This window comes from Trichosurus vulpecula, chromosome 7 (assembly GCF_011100635.1).
Source record: "Trichosurus vulpecula isolate mTriVul1 chromosome 7, mTriVul1.pri, whole genome shotgun sequence".
Taxonomy (NCBI): domain Eukaryota; kingdom Metazoa; phylum Chordata; class Mammalia; order Diprotodontia; family Phalangeridae; genus Trichosurus; species Trichosurus vulpecula.
Window position 1 is genome coordinate 242,010,215 of NC_050579.1, and position 18,783 is coordinate 242,028,997.

The 18,783-nt window shown below is 48.8% G+C and overlaps 2 protein-coding genes across 4 annotated transcripts; both read right to left on the minus strand.

The window, feature by feature from the left end:
- Positions 1-37: 37 nt before the first annotated feature.
- On the minus strand, positions 38-6,444 carry LOC118856606 (glycine N-methyltransferase). Of its 2 annotated transcripts, none has more exons than XM_036767000.1 (6): positions 6,166-6,444; positions 5,183-5,310; positions 3,050-3,166; positions 2,597-2,739; positions 607-728; positions 38-379 (listed from the first exon to the last, which is right to left on the minus strand). In XM_036767000.1, exons 1-6 carry the CDS (start codon positions 6,369-6,371, stop codon positions 208-210), a joined length of 888 nt encoding a protein of 295 aa, XP_036622895.1. In that variant the 5' UTR covers positions 6,372-6,444; the 3' UTR covers positions 38-207. The 2 variants fall into 2 exon arrangements, with proteins under 2 accessions (XP_036622895.1, XP_036622896.1); XM_036767001.1 differs by having other exon boundaries at positions 5,183-5,539; positions 6,166-6,330.
- A 2,801-nt stretch (positions 6,445-9,245) lies between these two features.
- CNPY3 (canopy FGF signaling regulator 3) lies at positions 9,246-18,385 on the minus strand. Of its 2 annotated transcripts, none has more exons than XM_036767002.1 (6): positions 18,017-18,385; positions 13,369-13,492; positions 12,850-12,946; positions 11,907-12,029; positions 11,138-11,255; positions 9,246-10,024 (listed from the first exon to the last, which is right to left on the minus strand). In XM_036767002.1, exons 1-6 carry the CDS (start codon positions 18,186-18,188, stop codon positions 9,810-9,812), a joined length of 849 nt encoding a protein of 282 aa, XP_036622897.1. In that variant the 5' UTR covers positions 18,189-18,385; the 3' UTR covers positions 9,246-9,809. The 2 variants fall into 2 exon arrangements, with proteins under 2 accessions (XP_036622897.1, XP_036622898.1); XM_036767003.1 differs by having other exon boundaries at positions 18,025-18,100.
- Between the last annotated feature and the right edge of the window lie 398 nt (positions 18,386-18,783).

An 18,783-nucleotide genomic window follows, 5' to 3' on the forward strand; every position in this document is an offset into this window, starting at 1 on the left:
CTAAGGGAAGGGCAAGGTTTCTCAACACACAAACATAGAAACAGAAAGGGCACTAATTCTGTATTATTTGGCCCCAAACCAAAAGTGAGGCCCAAGGCACATCCTCCCCTCGGGACTCCATGTGCCTCCACTCCAGACTTTCCCTTGTAGGTTGATCTTATTTATTAGAAGGACTCTGGTGGGTTTATGAAGGTTTTTGGTGGTGGTTCAGCCAGTCTTCTTCAGCACGTGGATAAAGTAGCAGGGTGCAGAGGATTGGCCAGGCTTGTAAGGTTTGAAGTCTCCAAGGACACTGTGCTGGCACTGCCCCTGGAAGGCTTCCTGGAGAAGCTCCGTGAAGGGCGTCAGGCAGTGAGGATAGTACGAGAGACGGAACTTACTGCAACAGGACCAAAGGTGTAGACAGGCGTGAGAAGCCAGAGAGAGAACAGATTGGAGAGCATAGGGGCAAAGGACATGGATGGGGATTCCTCAGTAGGCTTTCAGGTTAGGCCCAAAAATTGCCTAGAAATATCGGGGGAAGATAAATCAGAGGAACGTGGCCAGGACTGGGGGAGCCCAGGCTTCCAACCTCACCCCTCCCTCCTCTGAAAGAAGCCTGTGTACCTTAAGCCAGAGCTGCCGTCCTGCCCAACACCAGGTACTCGGACAGTATAATCCAGGGTTACCATGTGAGCCTTGTTGTTCACAGTCAGCACTGATGTAGTGATGTCCTTCGTGAGGTCACTCTGTGGATGGCAGAAGAGGGAGCTATCAGTGACCCCCACCCCAAGGCCTCCTTGGCCTCACTCTCTTCTAAAAGCCTTGACCTTGTTTATAGGTTCCTTCGTAGAAATTCTTATAAATTACCTCCTTCCTCTCTCCATTTCCTAGTACTCTACTGCCTGCCTCAAAAGGATCCTCTTATGTTCAATCCCAATTGATGCCCTCACAGGTGTCCCCCCAAGACTGTCCTGGGCCCTTCTTTACGATCTCTTTTGGTGGTCTCTTTGCTCCCATGGGCTCCATTTTTATCTCTGCAGCTAATTCAAACACTGGTTGTGCGACACTGAAGAGTCACCTCTCTGTGGCTCAGTTTGTTCATCTATAAAGTGAAGGGGTTGGATTTGATGGCCTCTCACATCCCTTCTAGCTCTAAATCTGGCATTCTGTGACTCCCAGATTTGTGTATCCATTTTTAGTCTGCATCACCAACCGTCTTTTAGATATCTTGAAATGTATGTGCCACAGGCATATCAAACAGCATGTCTAAAACAAAACTTGCTCCCTAAACCTCCCCCTTTTCTAGACTCCCTTATTAGTCTTCTTTTTTTTTTTTGGAGGGGGAAGGCAAGGCAGTTGGGGTTAAGTGACTTGCCCAAGGTCAAACAGCTAGTACATGTGTCAAGTGTCTGAGGTCAGATTTGAACTCAGGTCCTCCTGACTCCAGGGCCGGTGCTCTATTCTCTGTGCCATCTAGCTGCCCCTCCCTTCTGTTTTATCCACCAGGTCAACCAAGCTCACAGCCTTGATGTCATCCTCAGTTCTTCCCTCTCACCCCATAGTGTCCAATCTGTTGCATCTTGTTTTTTCTACCTTCACCACATCTCTTGCATACGTCTCTTTTCCACACAGCCACGACCCTAGTCCAGGACCACATCACCCATGACTGGGTTATTGCAGTATCCTGGTTCATCTTTCTGCCTCATTTCTCCACTCAGCTGCCGAAATCATTCTTTTAAAAGTATGGTTCTGACCATGTTATCCACCTGCTTTGTGGGCACCAGTGGTTCCCAATTATCTCCAGTATCAAATATAAAGTTCTGTGGCAGCTAGGTGGTGGAGTGGATGGAGTGCCCATCCCTGAGTCAGGGGGACCTGAATTCAAATCCAGCCTTATATTTACTAGCTGTTGACCCTAGACAAGTCACTGAACCCTGATTGCCTCAAAACAAAAATTCTCGGCAGCTAGGTGGCGCAGCGAGTAGAGCACCAGCCCTGGAGTCAGGAGGACCTGAGTTCAAATCTGACCTCAGACACTTGACACATGTACTAGCTGTTTGACCTTGGGCAAGTCACTTAACCCCAATTGCCCTGCCAAAAAACCCCAAAAAAACCAAAACAGAAAAAAGTTCTCTAGTTGGCACACAAAGTACTTCATACCCCAGCCCCTTCCTACTTTCCCATTCTTCTTATACCTTATCCCTCTCAACAAATTCTGCAGCTCAGCCTTCTGACTCATAGGTCCTCGATATAACACACACTCTCTCCCGCTGGCCCCTTCACCTTAACCTCTTAGCTTCCCTCAAGACTCAGCTCAAATCCCACCTTCTGCCAGAGGCCTTTCCCATTCCCCAGGTGCTAGTGCCTGCCTTTCTCAGATTACCTTCTGTCTGCTTGGTATGTGTCTTGTCTGTACCTAACTACCTGCAGGAATGTGAGCTTCTCGAAAGTGGGACCGGCCTTTCCTTTCGTCGTATCCTTGGTGTTTAGCACAGTGCTTGGCACATTCAATAAATGTCTGTTAACTGTCCCTATGCTTTTGCTCCTTTTGTACTACCTTCTACGATTTTTGCTGCTCAACGCCCATCCACTCCATCCCTCCCAGGAGCCACACCTTGTAGTAGATGTTCTTGCCAGGTGGGGCACAGCCCGTGCTGAGTATGTGGTCATAGTTTCGGTGATCAATAACAAGTAAGCCTCCAGGCCGCACCATACCTGCAATGTTCTTCAAGGCCAATTTATGCTCGCTCTGGTCACCTGAGCTCAGAACAAGGAGTGAAAGAAATTCTCAGTGCTACAGCTTCTTCCTCGCTTCCCTGACCCAGCCTTACTGGCCTTTTGGGCTCAGGACGGGAATGAGGAATGGGAATTTTTGCCTGGGAAGATGAGAGAGAGAGAGAGAGAGAGTGTGTGTGTGTGTGTGTGTGTGTCTGGACCATGGGAGAGAGAACATAATAAAGGGGATGGCTGTAGAACTTGGGGGTCAAGGGAGCAATCAGTAATTTGGAGAGGGACTAATAATTGGGGAGGTGGCCTTAGGAAGGAAAACTATAACCCCATTTCTCACCTTTGCAGTCTGGCAAGTGGGCAAAACTATTCCCTAGGCAGATGACAGCATCAAAGCCCCCTGCTGCTGGCAGGGGCACATCCTTTTTCAGCGTCAGCCAGTTGGCCTCTTCAATGACTGAGGGAGTAGAGGAATAGAGAAGAAGAGGACACCATTTCCATGGGAACCAGAAATGCTCCATATCCCACCTTGGCCAACAAACCTAAACCACAGCCTTTCCCCTGTAGTCCCAAAGAGGCCAGCAGCCACATGGGCTCCTTTTTTTTGGAGGGAGCACTAAAAGAATAAGGCATAGGTGTATTGGAACTCTCCCTGGCTGTTTTTTAAATTGCAGTGTAAACATACCCCAGAAATTGGCAAATGACCAGAATCTGGATCTGGTTTACTGTTTTGTTGCTTGTCTAGACCTATGAAAGTGTTGGAGAAAATGCTAACAATGATTAAACCTAAAGGGCTTGCAGTGTAAGCTCCCAGAGCTTATTAAACATTAGCATACCCCTGGACTAAGGTAACTATTTGGGGACAAAATTAGAGTGCCCCCACAGGGAGCGGCGGGGCGGGGAAGAGCCAGGAAGGAGGGATCTGAGGGAGATCAGTTATGGCTGCTGAGCTCCCTCGGTCCATCCAAGTGGAGTGCAAGGAAAGGGTCCAGCAGAACTGGAAGAGCAGTTACATGGTCACCCCTTTGGTTCCCATCCTCAGACCCTGCCACCTGTTTCCCCCTGCTATTTAAGGCAATTCCTTTGGGGGGAGTCAGAGAGGGAGCTGCATCACCATCCCCTTCATTATTTCCTCCACCCCAGGGTCCAGGTCTCCTTACCCACCTCCCCCTTCCCTGCTGGTTCTCATAGGGCTGTCACACCTGCAGGAAGCAGAGAGCTGTGACTGCTCACTGTCCTCTGCCCCATAAGAGGCTGCCTGACCCGCTGGGCTTTAGTGCTTACATCTGACCATCTCTGGTCCAAGGGGACAAGAATAATACCTCCTTGCATCTGGATAGCACTTTCAAGTTTGCAAAGCACTTTCCACGTCATTGTTCTCTCCTTCAGTCCCTCTAACAGCCTTATGAGACATGCAAGGTGGTGATTTGTAGTGACATTTGGCAGATGAGACTGAGGCTCAAGAAGGCTGACAGATTTATCCCAATGTCAGAGCTGAGTAAATGGCAGCTGGAAGATTAAAAGCAAATCATCCTGATGCTCAGCCCCATGCCACTAAAGCAGGGAGAAGAGGCAGGACCAAGTTTAGGGACCCAAACCTCAGGGGAAATGAGGAGGGTTGGAGAAGAATTGAGGGCTAAGGGCAAGGGACATCCCTGTGGTTCACCTCAAGAAGATATGACTTTGAAGCCAGCCATAGAAAGAGACACTAAGCCCTTAGGTCCCTGACCTTAAGAGACAAGCCCCTGAAGAGAAGCTACAGTGAGGAGAAAAATAGAAACCAAACCAGAACAAAATTAAAGCATGAATTAGGAGCAGAAAAGATAGAGAATAGGAAGAAGCCAAAAATACCTCCTTGCAGACTCTGAATGTTAATAGCTAGAAGGAAAGTTAGATTATCTGGTCACAGAATTTGGGGTTAGAGGTGGCAGGGATCTTGGAGGCCATCAATGAGGTCCTACCCTCTCATTTCACAGGGAGGAAAGTGAGGCACAGAAAGGTCCAGGGGTGGGGAACCTGTGGCCTCGAGGTCACATATGGCCTTCTAGATCCTTGGGTGCAAGTTTTACAGAACAAATCCTGTTTTGAAGGAGATTTGTTCTGTGAAGTTTGGATTCAGTCAAAGGGCCGCACTTGAGGACCTGGAGGGCCACATGTGGCCTCAAGGCTGCAGGTTCACCAGCCCTGGGTGATATTCAGGGTCAGACAGCTAGTAAGAGCCTGAAGCAGGATTCCAACCCATCTTCCTCACCAAATCACACTCACCTAGCTGCTCTGCCATTCTACCTTTTCCCACACCATTTTACACTGAAGAAACCAAAGCCCAGACATGTAGTGACTTGCTCCAAATCACACAGTGAGGAATGGCAGAACCAGGACTAGAACTCAGGTCCTCTGACACCTAGCTCAGGATGCCGGTTCTCTGCACGGCCCCTCTGTTCCCATGCCAAGATCTTCACCCAGTCCCACATACCCCACTTGTCAAAGGCTTCCTCATGACGACGGTTCCATCGCTCTTTCAGGGCATACTTGAGCATCTTGTCACTGGCATCCACACTAGTCACTTTGAAGCCCTCTTCTACTAGCATGATGGAGTCCACCCTGTGCCAGGTCCAGCAGGCAATGACAGGATGGGGGGAGGGGGAAAGGGAAGGCAATATAGGCCAGAGAAGATGGGGAGAATGAGGACAAGATGGATTAGAAGGGGCAAGGTTAGAGGGAGAGGGAAAAGGGTAGAGAGGAATGGTGGAGACACGAAGGGTTTAGGAAGAGTGGGGATGGAAATGACATGTTTGGAATGGGGGCTGAGGGTCAAAGGAGGAACTGGGGACTAGGGAGAACAGAAGGAGGAACCCAATACTTGTGAATGCATTACCCCTGACACTGCCCCCTCCCACACACACATATCCACACTTTTGACTCACTGAAATCAAAAAACCTCAGAATTGTAAAGGAACCCCGAAGTCATCCAGTTCAACCCATACCCAAAGCATGACTCCCCTCCATAGCATATCCAATGAGTGATCATCTTGGACAACACTTCCAAGAACTCAAATGACTTCCTTTCGCACAACCACCACAGACAGCCCATTTTCTTTTGGCAAGATCCTTTGACACCTTCCTAGTCTGTTTCCCACCATGCTCTCACTTCTAGCTCATCCCATTTCCCTCTTATGTGCACCCCCACAATTCATGCCTATCTCACAGACATCCATGTCCATTTTTGCCAACCCCCACTCCCTGTATTCCCTGTTCCCATTCCCAGAGATATCTTCCAGTTAGAGATCTACCTAATTTCTGGTGACTCTGCCTGGGCAGGTATCTGCTTTTTCCACCTAGCTCCCCTCTGCCTCAGGAGCATTCTGGTCTGGACTGTCCTCCAGGCCTTTTTGTCTAATAGCTCTGTAGCCCTGGTGTCCACCCCTACGTCCTGTCCTGTCCTCTCCCCAGCTTTACCCAGTGCCACAAGCCACGTCGAGCACATGTTGGCAGCCGTGTTGATGCAGCAGCCCCAGGAGCCAGGCCTTGTACTCAGTTGTACGGCTTCGGGTGTCACCTATATACAGCTGCCAGACCCGGGCTGCTTCTCCATCGGCATATTGGTCTGGGAGCCCCTCGGCTGCCACTCCCAGGGAGCGGGTCCGATATATACTGTCTACCATCCTCAGTTCCACCTGGCACCTCAGCCACCTGCCGAAATACTTATAAGGCTGACCTGGCTCTTTCTGCCCAGCCTCCCTAACCTGTCCAATAGCAGGTAAGATCCAGGACACGCCCATCTGCTCCAGAGCCAAGAACCAGCTGTTTCTGACCTCCCAGACCCTGTGAATAGCCTTCCTTCTACCCCACCTCCCTAACCCCTAGCAAGACAGTGGCATGTCTTGTGGGAGATCTTCAACTCGATTCCAGATATCCAAGGGGAAGAGAAACAGAGCTCACCCTGGGCTTCTGGGAACCAAGGATGGGATAAGCAAAGGCAAACAAGTAACTTCAAGACCTCAGCTAGGAGGGATCAGGCTGTGTGCGTCAGGGAGTAACTTTATGCCCTTCATGTCTTTGTCCACTTACGCATCAGGCGTGAAGCAGGAACACAGATAAGAGATTGGGGGGTGGGGAATGGATTAATGAACCAGGGTTAGGTCAGGTCATAACATCCTATCTCCAATTTACCTCACAATTCTTCCCCCCCTCTCCATGTACTTCCATACTTAGAAGTAGCTATTATGAAAAGCAATTAGCCCAATTCCTTGTATGTCTAACACAGCAAACCAGCTTACAGCTTCTGCCTTTTCCAGAGCATTGGTGAGCTGGCCCAAGACAATAGGGTCTATTGGAGTGAGCTGGTCTGGAGATAGGAGCAGGTAGGGACTGGCATGGAACCAGCCTATCATCTTTAGAACACTGGACTTGGAGTAAGCAGAACTGGCTTCAACGTTTTTTTAAAAAATCTGGTGGTACCCCCTCAATCCCTCCCACAATCTTTGTGCATATGTCTCCATCTTGCCTCCATGAGGGCACTCAGATTCAATGTAGCTCAGTAGAATCCGGCCCGCTTGTGAAAACAGGCGTCACAAAGGGTGGGATTTCCCAAGACAACCCATTATGGTGAATCCCTAATAAACTTTATCTTTTCCCTTGGCTGAAAAAAGAAATCTGGTGGGAGATACTGAATTGGGTGGGGTAGGCAGGGGGAATGGAGCTCAAATGCTTAGTAGGCAAGGGTGGCAGGGCTTGCAACAGACACAGAACCACCATTGTGTTACCAGGTCTTCCAAAGATCCCAGGATGTGGAGGGGAGGCAGGGCAGGGGTCAGAGAGCATGTTATGCACATGGGAGGAGAAAGGGCGCCTGCCTGCTTAAACACTAGAACAACAAGTGATAGCCTGGCTGTTGAGGGGAAAGGTTCAGGGTCAGATTGGAGTCAAACTTCTGGACAGCCTAGCTGCCACCCCAGAAAGAGACCAAACTTCTGCCTAACAAATCAATGAATATAGAAGGGTGGGCTCTCCCTCTGAAGCTTTTGTGTAGGACAGTCCTGTCTAGCAAAACTTTCAGAGGAAAGGCATCAGATGTTGGCAAGAGAAACAAGCTGAGGGGCAAGGATATGACCTGTTTACACTGTGCCCAGCCTCAGTCCCCTCCCTACTTTACCCTCAATTCTGTTCCAAGTGTCAGCCCTGGGTATCGAGGTCCAGAAGAGGGAAACTCCACCCCCACAGGGAAAGAGCCAGTTCTGGTCACTTTGGGTCCCACTTGACCTAGGATGTGAGGGGAGTGGGGGCAGGGCCCTGGTAGAAGTAATCTTTCAGGGCTAGGTTCTGCATTTCCACCATCTGTGGCAGAAGAATGTCCAGGCCAGAGAAGGCAAAATACTTGCATTTCTCAAGGCCAAGGCTGCTTTAACTCCTCCTCCAAGGGGAGAGAGGGACCTCAGATCATAAATCCACTCTACCATAGCCAGAGGCCTCCAATGAACTGTGGGCCTGGACTTAGGCTGGACGGTAACAGGACAAACTAAGGTCATTTTGAGCTCTAAATCTTCGAATGGAACCACTGCAGCAAGCCATTCAGTATTCCTCATCTTAAATGATGGCTGCTTCCTTTTTAAAGGGGAGGTATGGGAGAAGAAATCAAACCAGTTCCATGGCAACTGTACCCGGCACCGTTAGTGCCAGGTGTTGGAGGTCCTGGGCCTAGCTGCTCCTGGTCCTACCTTCAGGACTAGTAGGGGAGGGACAAAATGGGCCCCATTCACCTCCCCTAACTTCAGAGGGCATCATGTAAGAAGCAGGTGTTGGCTCCGGTGGGGGAGGTGGAGAGGGAGTCCTACATGGTATATTCAAAAGGAACAGAAAAAAAAATGTGGGAGAGTGGAGCGGCAGGGAACAAAGTTCAATGGCAAGGGGCAGCCCTGAGGAGGGGAAGCAGTAAACATATTACACAAAACTTGGAATCACAAAGAAAGGACCAGGGGGCAGGACTGGGGTGAACAGCTTAATAAAAGCTGTCCGGTGGAGGTGACCAGGCAGAATGAGCCTGGTGCCAGGGGGTTGGGAAGACTATCAAATTCTAGAGCAAAAAAGGAAAGGACTCCGGGGTCTGTAGTGGGAACAAAGGCAGCTGTCCTTTTGACTACTACTCTAGACAGGGGTGTTTAAAAATGTCCTCGTTGTAGTCACTTTTCAAGGCCCAGCTCTATCAGGGTAGGGGCTGATGTGAAGCTGAAGGTGGATGACGAAAACCTCCATCCTACTAGGTTAATAGAGGGTCACTGGAGCCCTCCTCCCCCGTGCCTACTCCCAGCATTCTCCCTTCCCCTCCCCCCACGCACAATCTCCCCACCACTCAGGCTTCCCCTTTGCTTTTGCTCTTCCAGATCAGCTTTCAAGAACACCCCAGAATAAGTGCGAAATCAAGGGCCAAAAAGGGTTCACTACTCTTTGTGCCATCCTTATGCCAAGTCCCATGAATTCTGAGTAGAAGAATGGGAGGAAAGCCAGTTGAGAGGCACAGAAAGGGGGGATGGGACACTTAGTAAAAAGGCCAAATATTTTTTACTCTGCACATTGTGCAGTAAAATGGGTGGGGGAGGGTAGAGGCTGGGTGTCACATGGCTGTGGAGGGCTAGAGCCCTGAGGAAGATAGCCTCGACCAGGACTAGGGTGAGGAAGGCCTTCCTGGTAGGACTGGGGCCAGGAGAGAGGTGTTTCTGATACGGGGGAGTGGTGTTGCTCAACCACCCCCACTGGAAGATGATGGGGGTGCACCCATGGGACAATGAGGGATGGAGTCCTCCCTGAGGGCTCAGCAATGCTCAGACCCATCCCTCGAAGGTTTACGATGCAGTTTTTAGCTCTGGGGCCACCACACAGCTCTTCTTCCAAGCCCAGGGGAGAAGCAGCTGCCAGGAAAGGAAAAGAAAGGGCAGGCTCTGTAATCCTCAACAAGACAAGGGCGCAGCAGGGGGAGCAGTGAACCCCCAGAGCCAGGGAGTCCAACCTTGTCTGCCAGAGGCACAAGAGAAAACAGAGTCTCCCTCCCTCAGCCAAGGGCTTCCCTGTGCACCCCCAGGACAGCAGATGGGGTGCTTGGTTGGATTCTACAGTTCATCAGTGGGGCTGTGTGTGAGAGGGGTGGCTTTCTGGACACCCTCATCCTCCTCGGGCTGAGGGTCCTCATCTAGGCTTCTCGGATCCTTCCTCTGCTTGCTGTTCTTCTTGGACATCTTGCCTTTACCCCCCTTCTTCTTGGCCTTCTTCCCACCCAGGGCTGCTGTGTCCCCTTTCTTGCTGATCCACTGTTCAGTCAGGCAGCCTGGTGAGAGGAGAGGGGCAGGGACAGGATGTTCAGACAACCAGCAACAACCAGGAGTGCTAATGTGCCACGTACCCGACGGGCATGGCAGGTGGGGCCCATCGCTGGCTGGGGCCTACTGTACTAAGGCTTAAGGAAGGACCCTGAGGAAAGGCAGCAGGCACAGGGATACAAGGGACAGCCTTGTATTCATTCAGTGAGCATGCTTCAGCCGTCAGAAGAGAAGTGGGTTGGAATCCCAGCTCCAATGTTTGTTAGCTGTGTGATGCTGGGCAATTTACTTAACCTCTCTAAGCCTCAGTTTATGTATAAAATGGGGAAAACAATACTTCTCTGACTTAAATATTCAGATTAGCTGTGATTTGAGAGCATGATTCGAAGCCTGATCCTCATCATGCTACCGACCTCGTGCCTGGGAGGCGATGCTCTGACATGTGGAACAGGACACATTCTTAGACACGGCCAACACATCCATGTTTGGACAGATTTTGCTTGACCGTGCTTACTGGTTACACAACTTTTGTTTTGTTTTTCCAGCGGGAGGAGGGGCAGAACAGAGGAAAAAGTGAATTTTTGATAAATGAAAAAAACCCCCACCAAAATTGAATTTAAAAAAATATTTTTACTCTCTACCTTGCTGGATAGTGAGAAAGGCATTTTGCAAAGAATAATGTATAATGTAAGCCCCTTAAAGGCTGCAATTGTTTTTCATTTTGTCTTTGTATCCTTAGTACAGTGTCTTACATGTAGTAAAAGGCACTGAATACACACTTGCTGGATGAACAAAAAAGTGCCACACAAATGCAAGCTCTGATGGTTTTACCTTGGCCCTTTGTCTCTGATGCCCACTACCCGACAGCCTAGACACACATGCTTTGCCTGGGCCACAAGTTAAACCTATCTGGTATCTACTTTGTAAACATTCTGAATCTCTTTCAAAGCCACGTGGAACTGCAGCCTCCCCAAATAATCAAGCCCCCAACCAAGGACAAGATCTCTATTATCTGAGATCCCCACCCCCACCCCTATTTTCCCAGGGTTCACCAAACCCAGTATTCCATTGGGGTAACTGACCTGAGTCTCCCCACACCCCCAGCCCCAGCTCATACTCACTTGTATCTTTCCCCTTTAGCACATGATTGGCGCAAAGAAAGGAAGTTAGGTCCTCTTCTTGGTGGTTCCGATACCAGTCCTCAATGACTTCCTCAAATTCCTCCACCAGCACATCGCACTAAGGTAGAAGCCAACAGACACAAAGATACACAGAACACAGAATGTCACACCTAGAAGTGTCCTCAGAAATCAGCCAGTCTGATTTCTTCATTTTTATAAAGACAGAAACCAAGGCCTATCTGAGAGCCTCAGGAAGGAATACTGACATTATAAGCCAATACCTCTACCAAATCCACTTGAAATCTGTTAGCAGGGCCATATTAAGGTATTTTCTAGGGAGGCTCATGCTTCAAATCAATATGACTCCCTGCTCCTGATGTGGAAGAGGGCCTCACTGACACAGACTAAAACGGTACAGGTGGCACCGAGGGGCATCAGGACTTGAGAACTCATGCCCTGTCTTTTCTCCAGGACACAGACCAAGTTCGTCTCCTGGGTACCATTGTGCTGTGATGGCATCAAATTTAACAATCCAATTCCATATTTATTTGGTTTTATGTGTAGTGCACCGTGCTAGGTTCTTGGAGTGATACAAAAACTAAAGGGAGTGGAGGAATCATGCACAAATACGTAGGTAGTGAAGTGAAAAAAGGAGAAATACAAACAAAATCCTCTGAAAAGTTGCAGAAGAGGAGGGAATGATGCTGAGAATAGGTGAGGGAGTTCCCTGGGCACATACTGGCTTCTTTTTTTTTTTTTTTTAACATACCTGCTTCTTGAGGTCAGCTACCTCAGCCGAAGTCTCATTCCACAGTTCATAGGGAATGTCCATCACCACCTTCACCCCCTTGTGGACTAGGTTGTGGAGTGTTTCAAAAGTCTCAGACATGCCCTAAGAAGAAACATAAGGGTATCTGCCTACCTGCCCTTCTCAATCCCTGAAGGTGCCAGAAAAGAGCTACCAGCTCAAGGTATAGACATTTTTATGTCAAGCTGCAAGGACCACAAAAATCACAGCCCCTCAGAGTTGCCGGGGACTCTGAGAGCATCTAATCCGGCACATGCCTTAACAGGAACCCCTTAGCAGCAATGCCAACAGGGCCTTTCACATTCAACCTCTGCTTCCTCTCTATCTTGCTGCTGGCCTTGACTTCGGCCTTCCTCCTGGGCTCCTGCTCAGCAGGCCGTGAGTTCTCACCCTTATCTTCACTTTCTAGCCTCAACCCAAACCCCTTACTCAAAGGTTACCCTAACCCTCTTAGAGCTGATATTTCCTCAGTGTCCCCTTTCTCACTTGAGAAGGCTCTAAAAGTCTGGAAGCTAGCATAATCTCCCACCACCAATACGTAGCTCTGACCATTTCTGCCACTGGGCCTTCAGGGATCCTGATCAGCACTGGCAGGCCCTTTGGGAATATCCCTAATGCCAGTCAGTGAGAACACAAACCTTGTCTATGAAAGGTGGGGTTGAGAGGGTTAAACAGAGAGTACAAACAGAAACTGATAAAGAGGGGCCAGCTTCAGGAGATAAGGCCTCCCAAGGCTTGCACTTTAAATCATACCCACACAGACACACACACACACAGACACACACACACACACACACACACACACACACACACACACACTCTCTCTCTCTCTCTCTCTCTCTCTCTCTCTCTCTCTCTCTCTCTCTCTCTCTCTCTCTCTCGGAGTGAAGGGCATGATACCGACCTTAGCAAACCGGTTGCTTCCACTCCTTTCCTTATGCAAGCTGTAGTCCAGAAGTCTCTTGCAGATGGTCTCAGTTACTTCAATTAACCGAAGATCCCTGAAGAAATGCCAACACAAAGGGTACTGATCTCCCCACCCACTGCCATCTGGCCCCTGCTGCCCACAAGAGGAATGCGGACAGGTTTTTTCCTGCCTGGGGGATCACAGAATGCCAGAGCCAGAAGGGGCCTTAGAGAGACCATCTAGTCAAACCCTCTCCTTTCATAGATAAGGAAACTGAGGCCCACGGAAGGGAAGTCACTTGTTCGAGGTTAAACAAGTGGTTAGTGGCAGAACCAGAACCAAAACTCGATTCTCTGGACTTCTTAGTCAACGTTCTTTCCATTCCATCACATGGACTCACGTGCCACTGTTTTCTCCTGGGAGATGGGAAGGGGTCAGAGAGAAAGCTCCAAGCCCCCATCATTGTCATTTCCACGAATAGACAAAGGCAGGTTTATAGACCCACTGCTCACTTACGATTTGGTGTATTTGACTCTGGAGGCTTTCTGGTCTAGGATGCCATAGCCAGTGTCGATCACTTCTTTTGTCTTTCCTGTCTCCTCAAAAGCTGACTTCAGTTCCACGGCTACATACTTGCACACTAGGAGAATGAGGCAGAGCGGGTGGGTGGGTGAATGGATGCCACTCCCCAGCTACAGTAAATCTGAGACTCTTTCCTCCCCACCACTCCTGGAAACAAGCTGACTCCTCTGATCATTCAAAGGGAGCTGGTTCTAGACTCTCAGATGGAGTATATCACATACTCATGCTTTGACCCCCATTCCAAGTTCCTTTCAGCACCTACCTAATATTTCTTGTCATTTCCTTGCTCCACTCAAGCAAATTTGTTGCCTGTCTTCCACATCTGTTTATCCCAACTTCTTTTTGATGAAAACATTATTCCCCCAGCCTAGAACACCCTTCTTGCACATGCTACCCAATCCACATTCAGTATCTTCTTCAAAATCCCTAGGAAACCCTTTCTCGAGATTAACCTACTTGATGCTCACCTGCCATTATATCAATTACCAAAATGATTTTCTTAAAGTACAGATCTGACCATGTCACTCCCCTTCTCAATCACCTCCAGGCTCAAATGACTGTGTTCGGCATTTAAAGCTCTTTATAATCCATGCCTCCTCTTACCTTTCCAGCCTTATTATATATTATTCCCTTCCATGCATTCTATAGTCCAGTCATACCAGCCTTCTTGCTGTCCCTCTTATAAGACACCCCATTTCTCATCTCTATGCCCTGACACTTGGCTGTTCCAGGGGAGAACATTTCTAGAATGTTCTTGTGCCAGAAGCATTCCCACCCTCACCCCCTTCTCGTGAGACCCCTGGTTTCTTCCAAAACTCAACTTCAGTGCCACCTTCTGCCAGAAGCCCTTTCTTGTCCTCCTGGCTGCTGCTGCTTCCCCATTATACCTAGTACCTGTTTTACATATAGCTATATATGAACTTGCTGCTTTCCCCATTTGAATGGCAGCTCCTAGAGGGTGGAGGAGGTTTTGCCTTTTTTTTCTCCTCTTTTTTCTTCATCCCTAGTGCCTAGCATCCTGCCTGCCATACAGGGGGAGTTTAATAAATGCTTACTGATTTTCTGACTGATTATTCCAGCTTCCTCCAACATTTAAGTATGCAGTATGAATCTCTTCATTTGGCCTCCCTTGCATGCTACTTTTTAAATATCTTGGGCTACTGTCTCATGTCTCTTTCTCTCCTCCAGGCCATAAGTGCCTTTATTTTCTATTTTTTTTCTATCTTTTTCACTGTGACCATTATACAAAAGGTATTCAATAAGTAATAAATATTATTGACAGGAGGACACGACTTAACATTTGGTTCTGGGCTAAGAAGGTCCTCACGTCCCCTTTAACACAATATGGCCTTGGACTTAAGCTTCATTACAATCAAAATGCTGGTGGCAAAGGCTGGTGGAAAACCAATTTACCAGTGACAAATAACATGCCCTGGAAAGTCACGTGATGATATTTTCTATCATGTGCATTAACTAATGGCCTTGAGACTCTACCTAGGGACATAAAGAAATGATTCTTGAATAATTTCATCAAATAAGCTGGTTCTTTGAGAGTCTGAATTTAAATTACAGCTCACTTCCCTAGCTCTCCATTCCATGCCATCTGCTGGCTACTTTCCTACATTCTCAACTTGATCCCTTCACTCCAGGAAAGCACATCATGTTTCTGGCTTCTCTGCCCCCTTCTCCCACGTCCTCTGTGTGAATTCTGCAAGGCCTCGGGGTTTGGATTACCGTCTTACTCTACCACCCATCCAACCATAAGCCATCTCCTCAACTCCTCCAAACTTCACCACCTAAGGAGCCCCTCTGGGGATGCCACCCAGAACTAGATCTGGGGAGGCCTGTGGCATGGAACCCAGAAACTCGTGGCCATCCACCCACCCACACCCTTCCTGGGCAGCTGCACAACTCTCCCATGTGCTGAGGCCTGTCTCTCTCAGGCTACTGGGCCAGAAGCCCAGCTCTGTTGGCCAGGCACAATAAACACTTATATAACAGTATAAAATTATTATTAACAATAGCATAGTAAGGAGAAGCCTGAGGGCTGGAATTTGCCAAGTCAACATGGAGCTCTAACCACGTTTGTTGAATCATCTATAAAATGAGGAGGGTGGGTAATAACAACCAATGCCATCTACCAAATAAAAGCATACCCTCTCCATTTTGGTATTCTAGGCCCTCCACAATCTGGCTCCAACCTTATAACTACCCCCCTTTCCTGTTGTGTAGTCTATATCCCAGCCAAACTAGGCTACTCCTCCTCCTCCTCAATTCCCATCAGGTCCCTTCTAATCTCTCTGCCTCTGCTTACACCTGTGGTGTCCAACTCAAATAGAAATGAATCCCTGAGGGCTTAGAAGACCATAAATTAATATTACCTATGTTTTATGGTATTCTTATTTATTTTGTTGATTACCTTTTGTTTGATACCTCTGGCTCACACTATGCCCTGTGCCTGGAATGGACTCTTCCTCTCCCCTAGCTCCACGTATTTAAGTCTTTTCTTACCTTCAAGGCCCAATTCAGAGGTCATACCTTCAGGGGTCATCCCTACCCCCCAATTCTGCTCAAAATGATCTTTTCCTCCTTAAATGTCTTTGCCTAGACTTTTCTTTATACTTGTCTCACTTGCTGTTTCATCCTTATTCATAAACTTCTCCCTATTAGATTTTAAACTCTTTGAGAACAGTATCTGTATCCTATCTATCTTTGTATCCATGTACCAATAAACATTAGTTGAGCTTTAAATTTAGCTTTTATTTATAAAGCAAAAAGTTTACAAAGTACTTTTCCACACATTGTCCCATCCAACCCTCACACCAATCCTGTTGGTAGTCAGGGTTACAGTCTGAGCTCCATATTACAAATGAAGAAACTGAGGTGAACTGATTTGCTTCTCAGAACAAATCCCAGGTCTTCTAATTCCTGACTCAGCATTCTTTCTTATACATTCACTTTTAGCTTTAAAAGTCTTTGATTCTCCCTGTTCGACCTCATTCTTAGACCATGAACTAAAGTGAGAGTTAAAGAAAAAAGGGAAACTGCCCTTGGGGCCCCTTAGTTTCAGGATAAGGCAGAGAAGAGTAGGAAGAGGAAGTGAAACCACTAAGGGTCCTACCTTGATGAGGGAGCTAGGACAGATGGAGGGATCATGACCCTAGACAGGGGGAAGGGGGAGCAAAAACAAGTGAAATGAGGTATTCTGAGTTGGGATGGGGGAAGGGAAGAAAACAAGTGAGAGCCTGACCTACAAGATCTCTGAGGACAGGGATACCGTCTCATGAATCTCTATCTCCCTTGGTGTTCTAAACACTTAATAAATGTCTAAGTAGTGGGAGTGCAATTCTTAATTCATCAAATTTTCATTAAATGCCTACTGTGCCCCAGGAGCTGTCCTCAGCACTGGGACACATAGATAAAAATACGTCCTCAAAGTGTTTACTATCTAATATGTACACAGATAACCATGCTCAATAGTAGAATGTGCTATAAAAAAATCAAATGAACATTAGAGCTGAAAGGGACGATTTTATTTGTGAGGAGAGGCCCAGGGGGGTCAGGTGAACTTCCCAGGGTCACCTGGCCAGTAATCAGTAGTGTAGGGACTTGGGCCCTCGTCTGGCGGAATCAGGGAAGACTTCCTGGAAGAACTCATCACCAAAGTAGATGGTCAGCTAGCTTTTAGAACTTCAAACTTTCTAACTCTTCCCCTTTCATCATCATCATTATTAATAATGTTAGCTAACACTTATCAAGTACTTACTATGTGCCAGGCACTGCGCTAAGAGTTTTACAATTACCGTCTCACTTGATCCTCCCAACAACCTTGAGAGGTAGGTGCTATTATCTCTTTTATAGATGGGGAAACTGAGGAAGACAGTGGTTAGGTGACTTGCCCAGGGTCACACAGCTAGTAAGTGACTGGGGCATGATTTGAACTCAGGGCCTTCTTGACTATTCCAGAAGGACTCTACCCACTGCTACCGAGCTGCCTCACTGCCTCACTGCCATCCCCTTTTGTCGGACCTCTCCAGAAACACTCTGCCCTTCACTCTTCCCACCCACTTTCTTTCTCACCCTCCCATCTACAGCTAGCAAAGATCTTTATAAATGGTATCTCATTTGATTCTCACAACAACCCTGGGAGGCAGGTGCTAGTATTACCCCTACTTTCCTGGAGAAGAAACTGAGGCAAAGATAGACTTGCCCAGAGTGCCCAGGACACAATTTGAACTTGGGCCTTCCTGACTCTAGGTCTAGGGCACTACCTCGTGCTTTCCCTTTTCTGCCTTTGCCCTTCTCCATTTATTTTCTCCTGAAATTCAATTCAACTATCACTGATGAAGCGCCTACTAAGTGCTAGGGACTAATCTCTTCCCCAGGGGCTCCTTCTCCCATCGGTATCCTGCCTCCCTTTGGCTCCTAGCACAGCCCCCTTCCCTAAGTCCATGCCCCGCCCCCGCCCCTAAGTCCCGCCCCTCAGCAACAGGCCCCGCCTCCGCCTCTACATCAGGCTCCGCTTCTTCCTCCTCACATTCCTTTCCCTCCCTCCCCCCCATCCCGACCCCACCCCCCTCACCCTCGCACTTGCTGGGCAGTCGGACCCAATCGGTCTCCTCAGCCGAGGCGCCCAGCTCGGAGGGCGGGAGCAGGAGCAGCAGCAGCAGCAGCAGCAGGAGGAGGAGGAGGAGGAGGCGGTGGGGCCCGGACCGGGGCGCGGGCAGCAGCGGCGGCGGCAGCGGCCGCTCCATGGCCGGGCCGGGCCGGCACTTCCTCCCCCCCCACCGTACAGCCGCTTCCTGGAGCCACTTCCGGGACTGCACACGTGCCTGGGCGTCACCACGGCAACGGCGAGCCCCTCACTCTTCTTCCTTCCCTCCTTCTTCGCCCAGCAGCCCTCACCTCCCGTCTTGTTACCTCCAGCTCGCTCCCGTAACCAATGAGCGCCCTAGTGCGGAACAGCCAATGGGCCTTCGACGGGAGTTCATCTACTGACGAATGGGGAAGGAAGGGCCGGTGCCGGCTGCGGCCAATCAGAGAGCGGACGGTGGCTGCTGTGACCAATGGCCTCATTGCGATCTGAGGGAGGGGGAGGAGATGGAGCGGGCCCCGAGGGAGGGGTGAGAAGGTGGGAATAGTAATGAGAACTGACATTTATATGGTACTTAAAGGACTGAAAAGCGTTTTATTTGCATTGTAAATCAACCAGCTGGCATTTATTAAGCGCTTCCTATGTGCCAGGCACTATGCTAGGTTGTTGGGGATGCAAAGACGGAAGTGAATCAGTCCCTGCCCTCAAGGAGCTCACACTCTAGAGAAGGACACATGTATGTGTGCACATATACA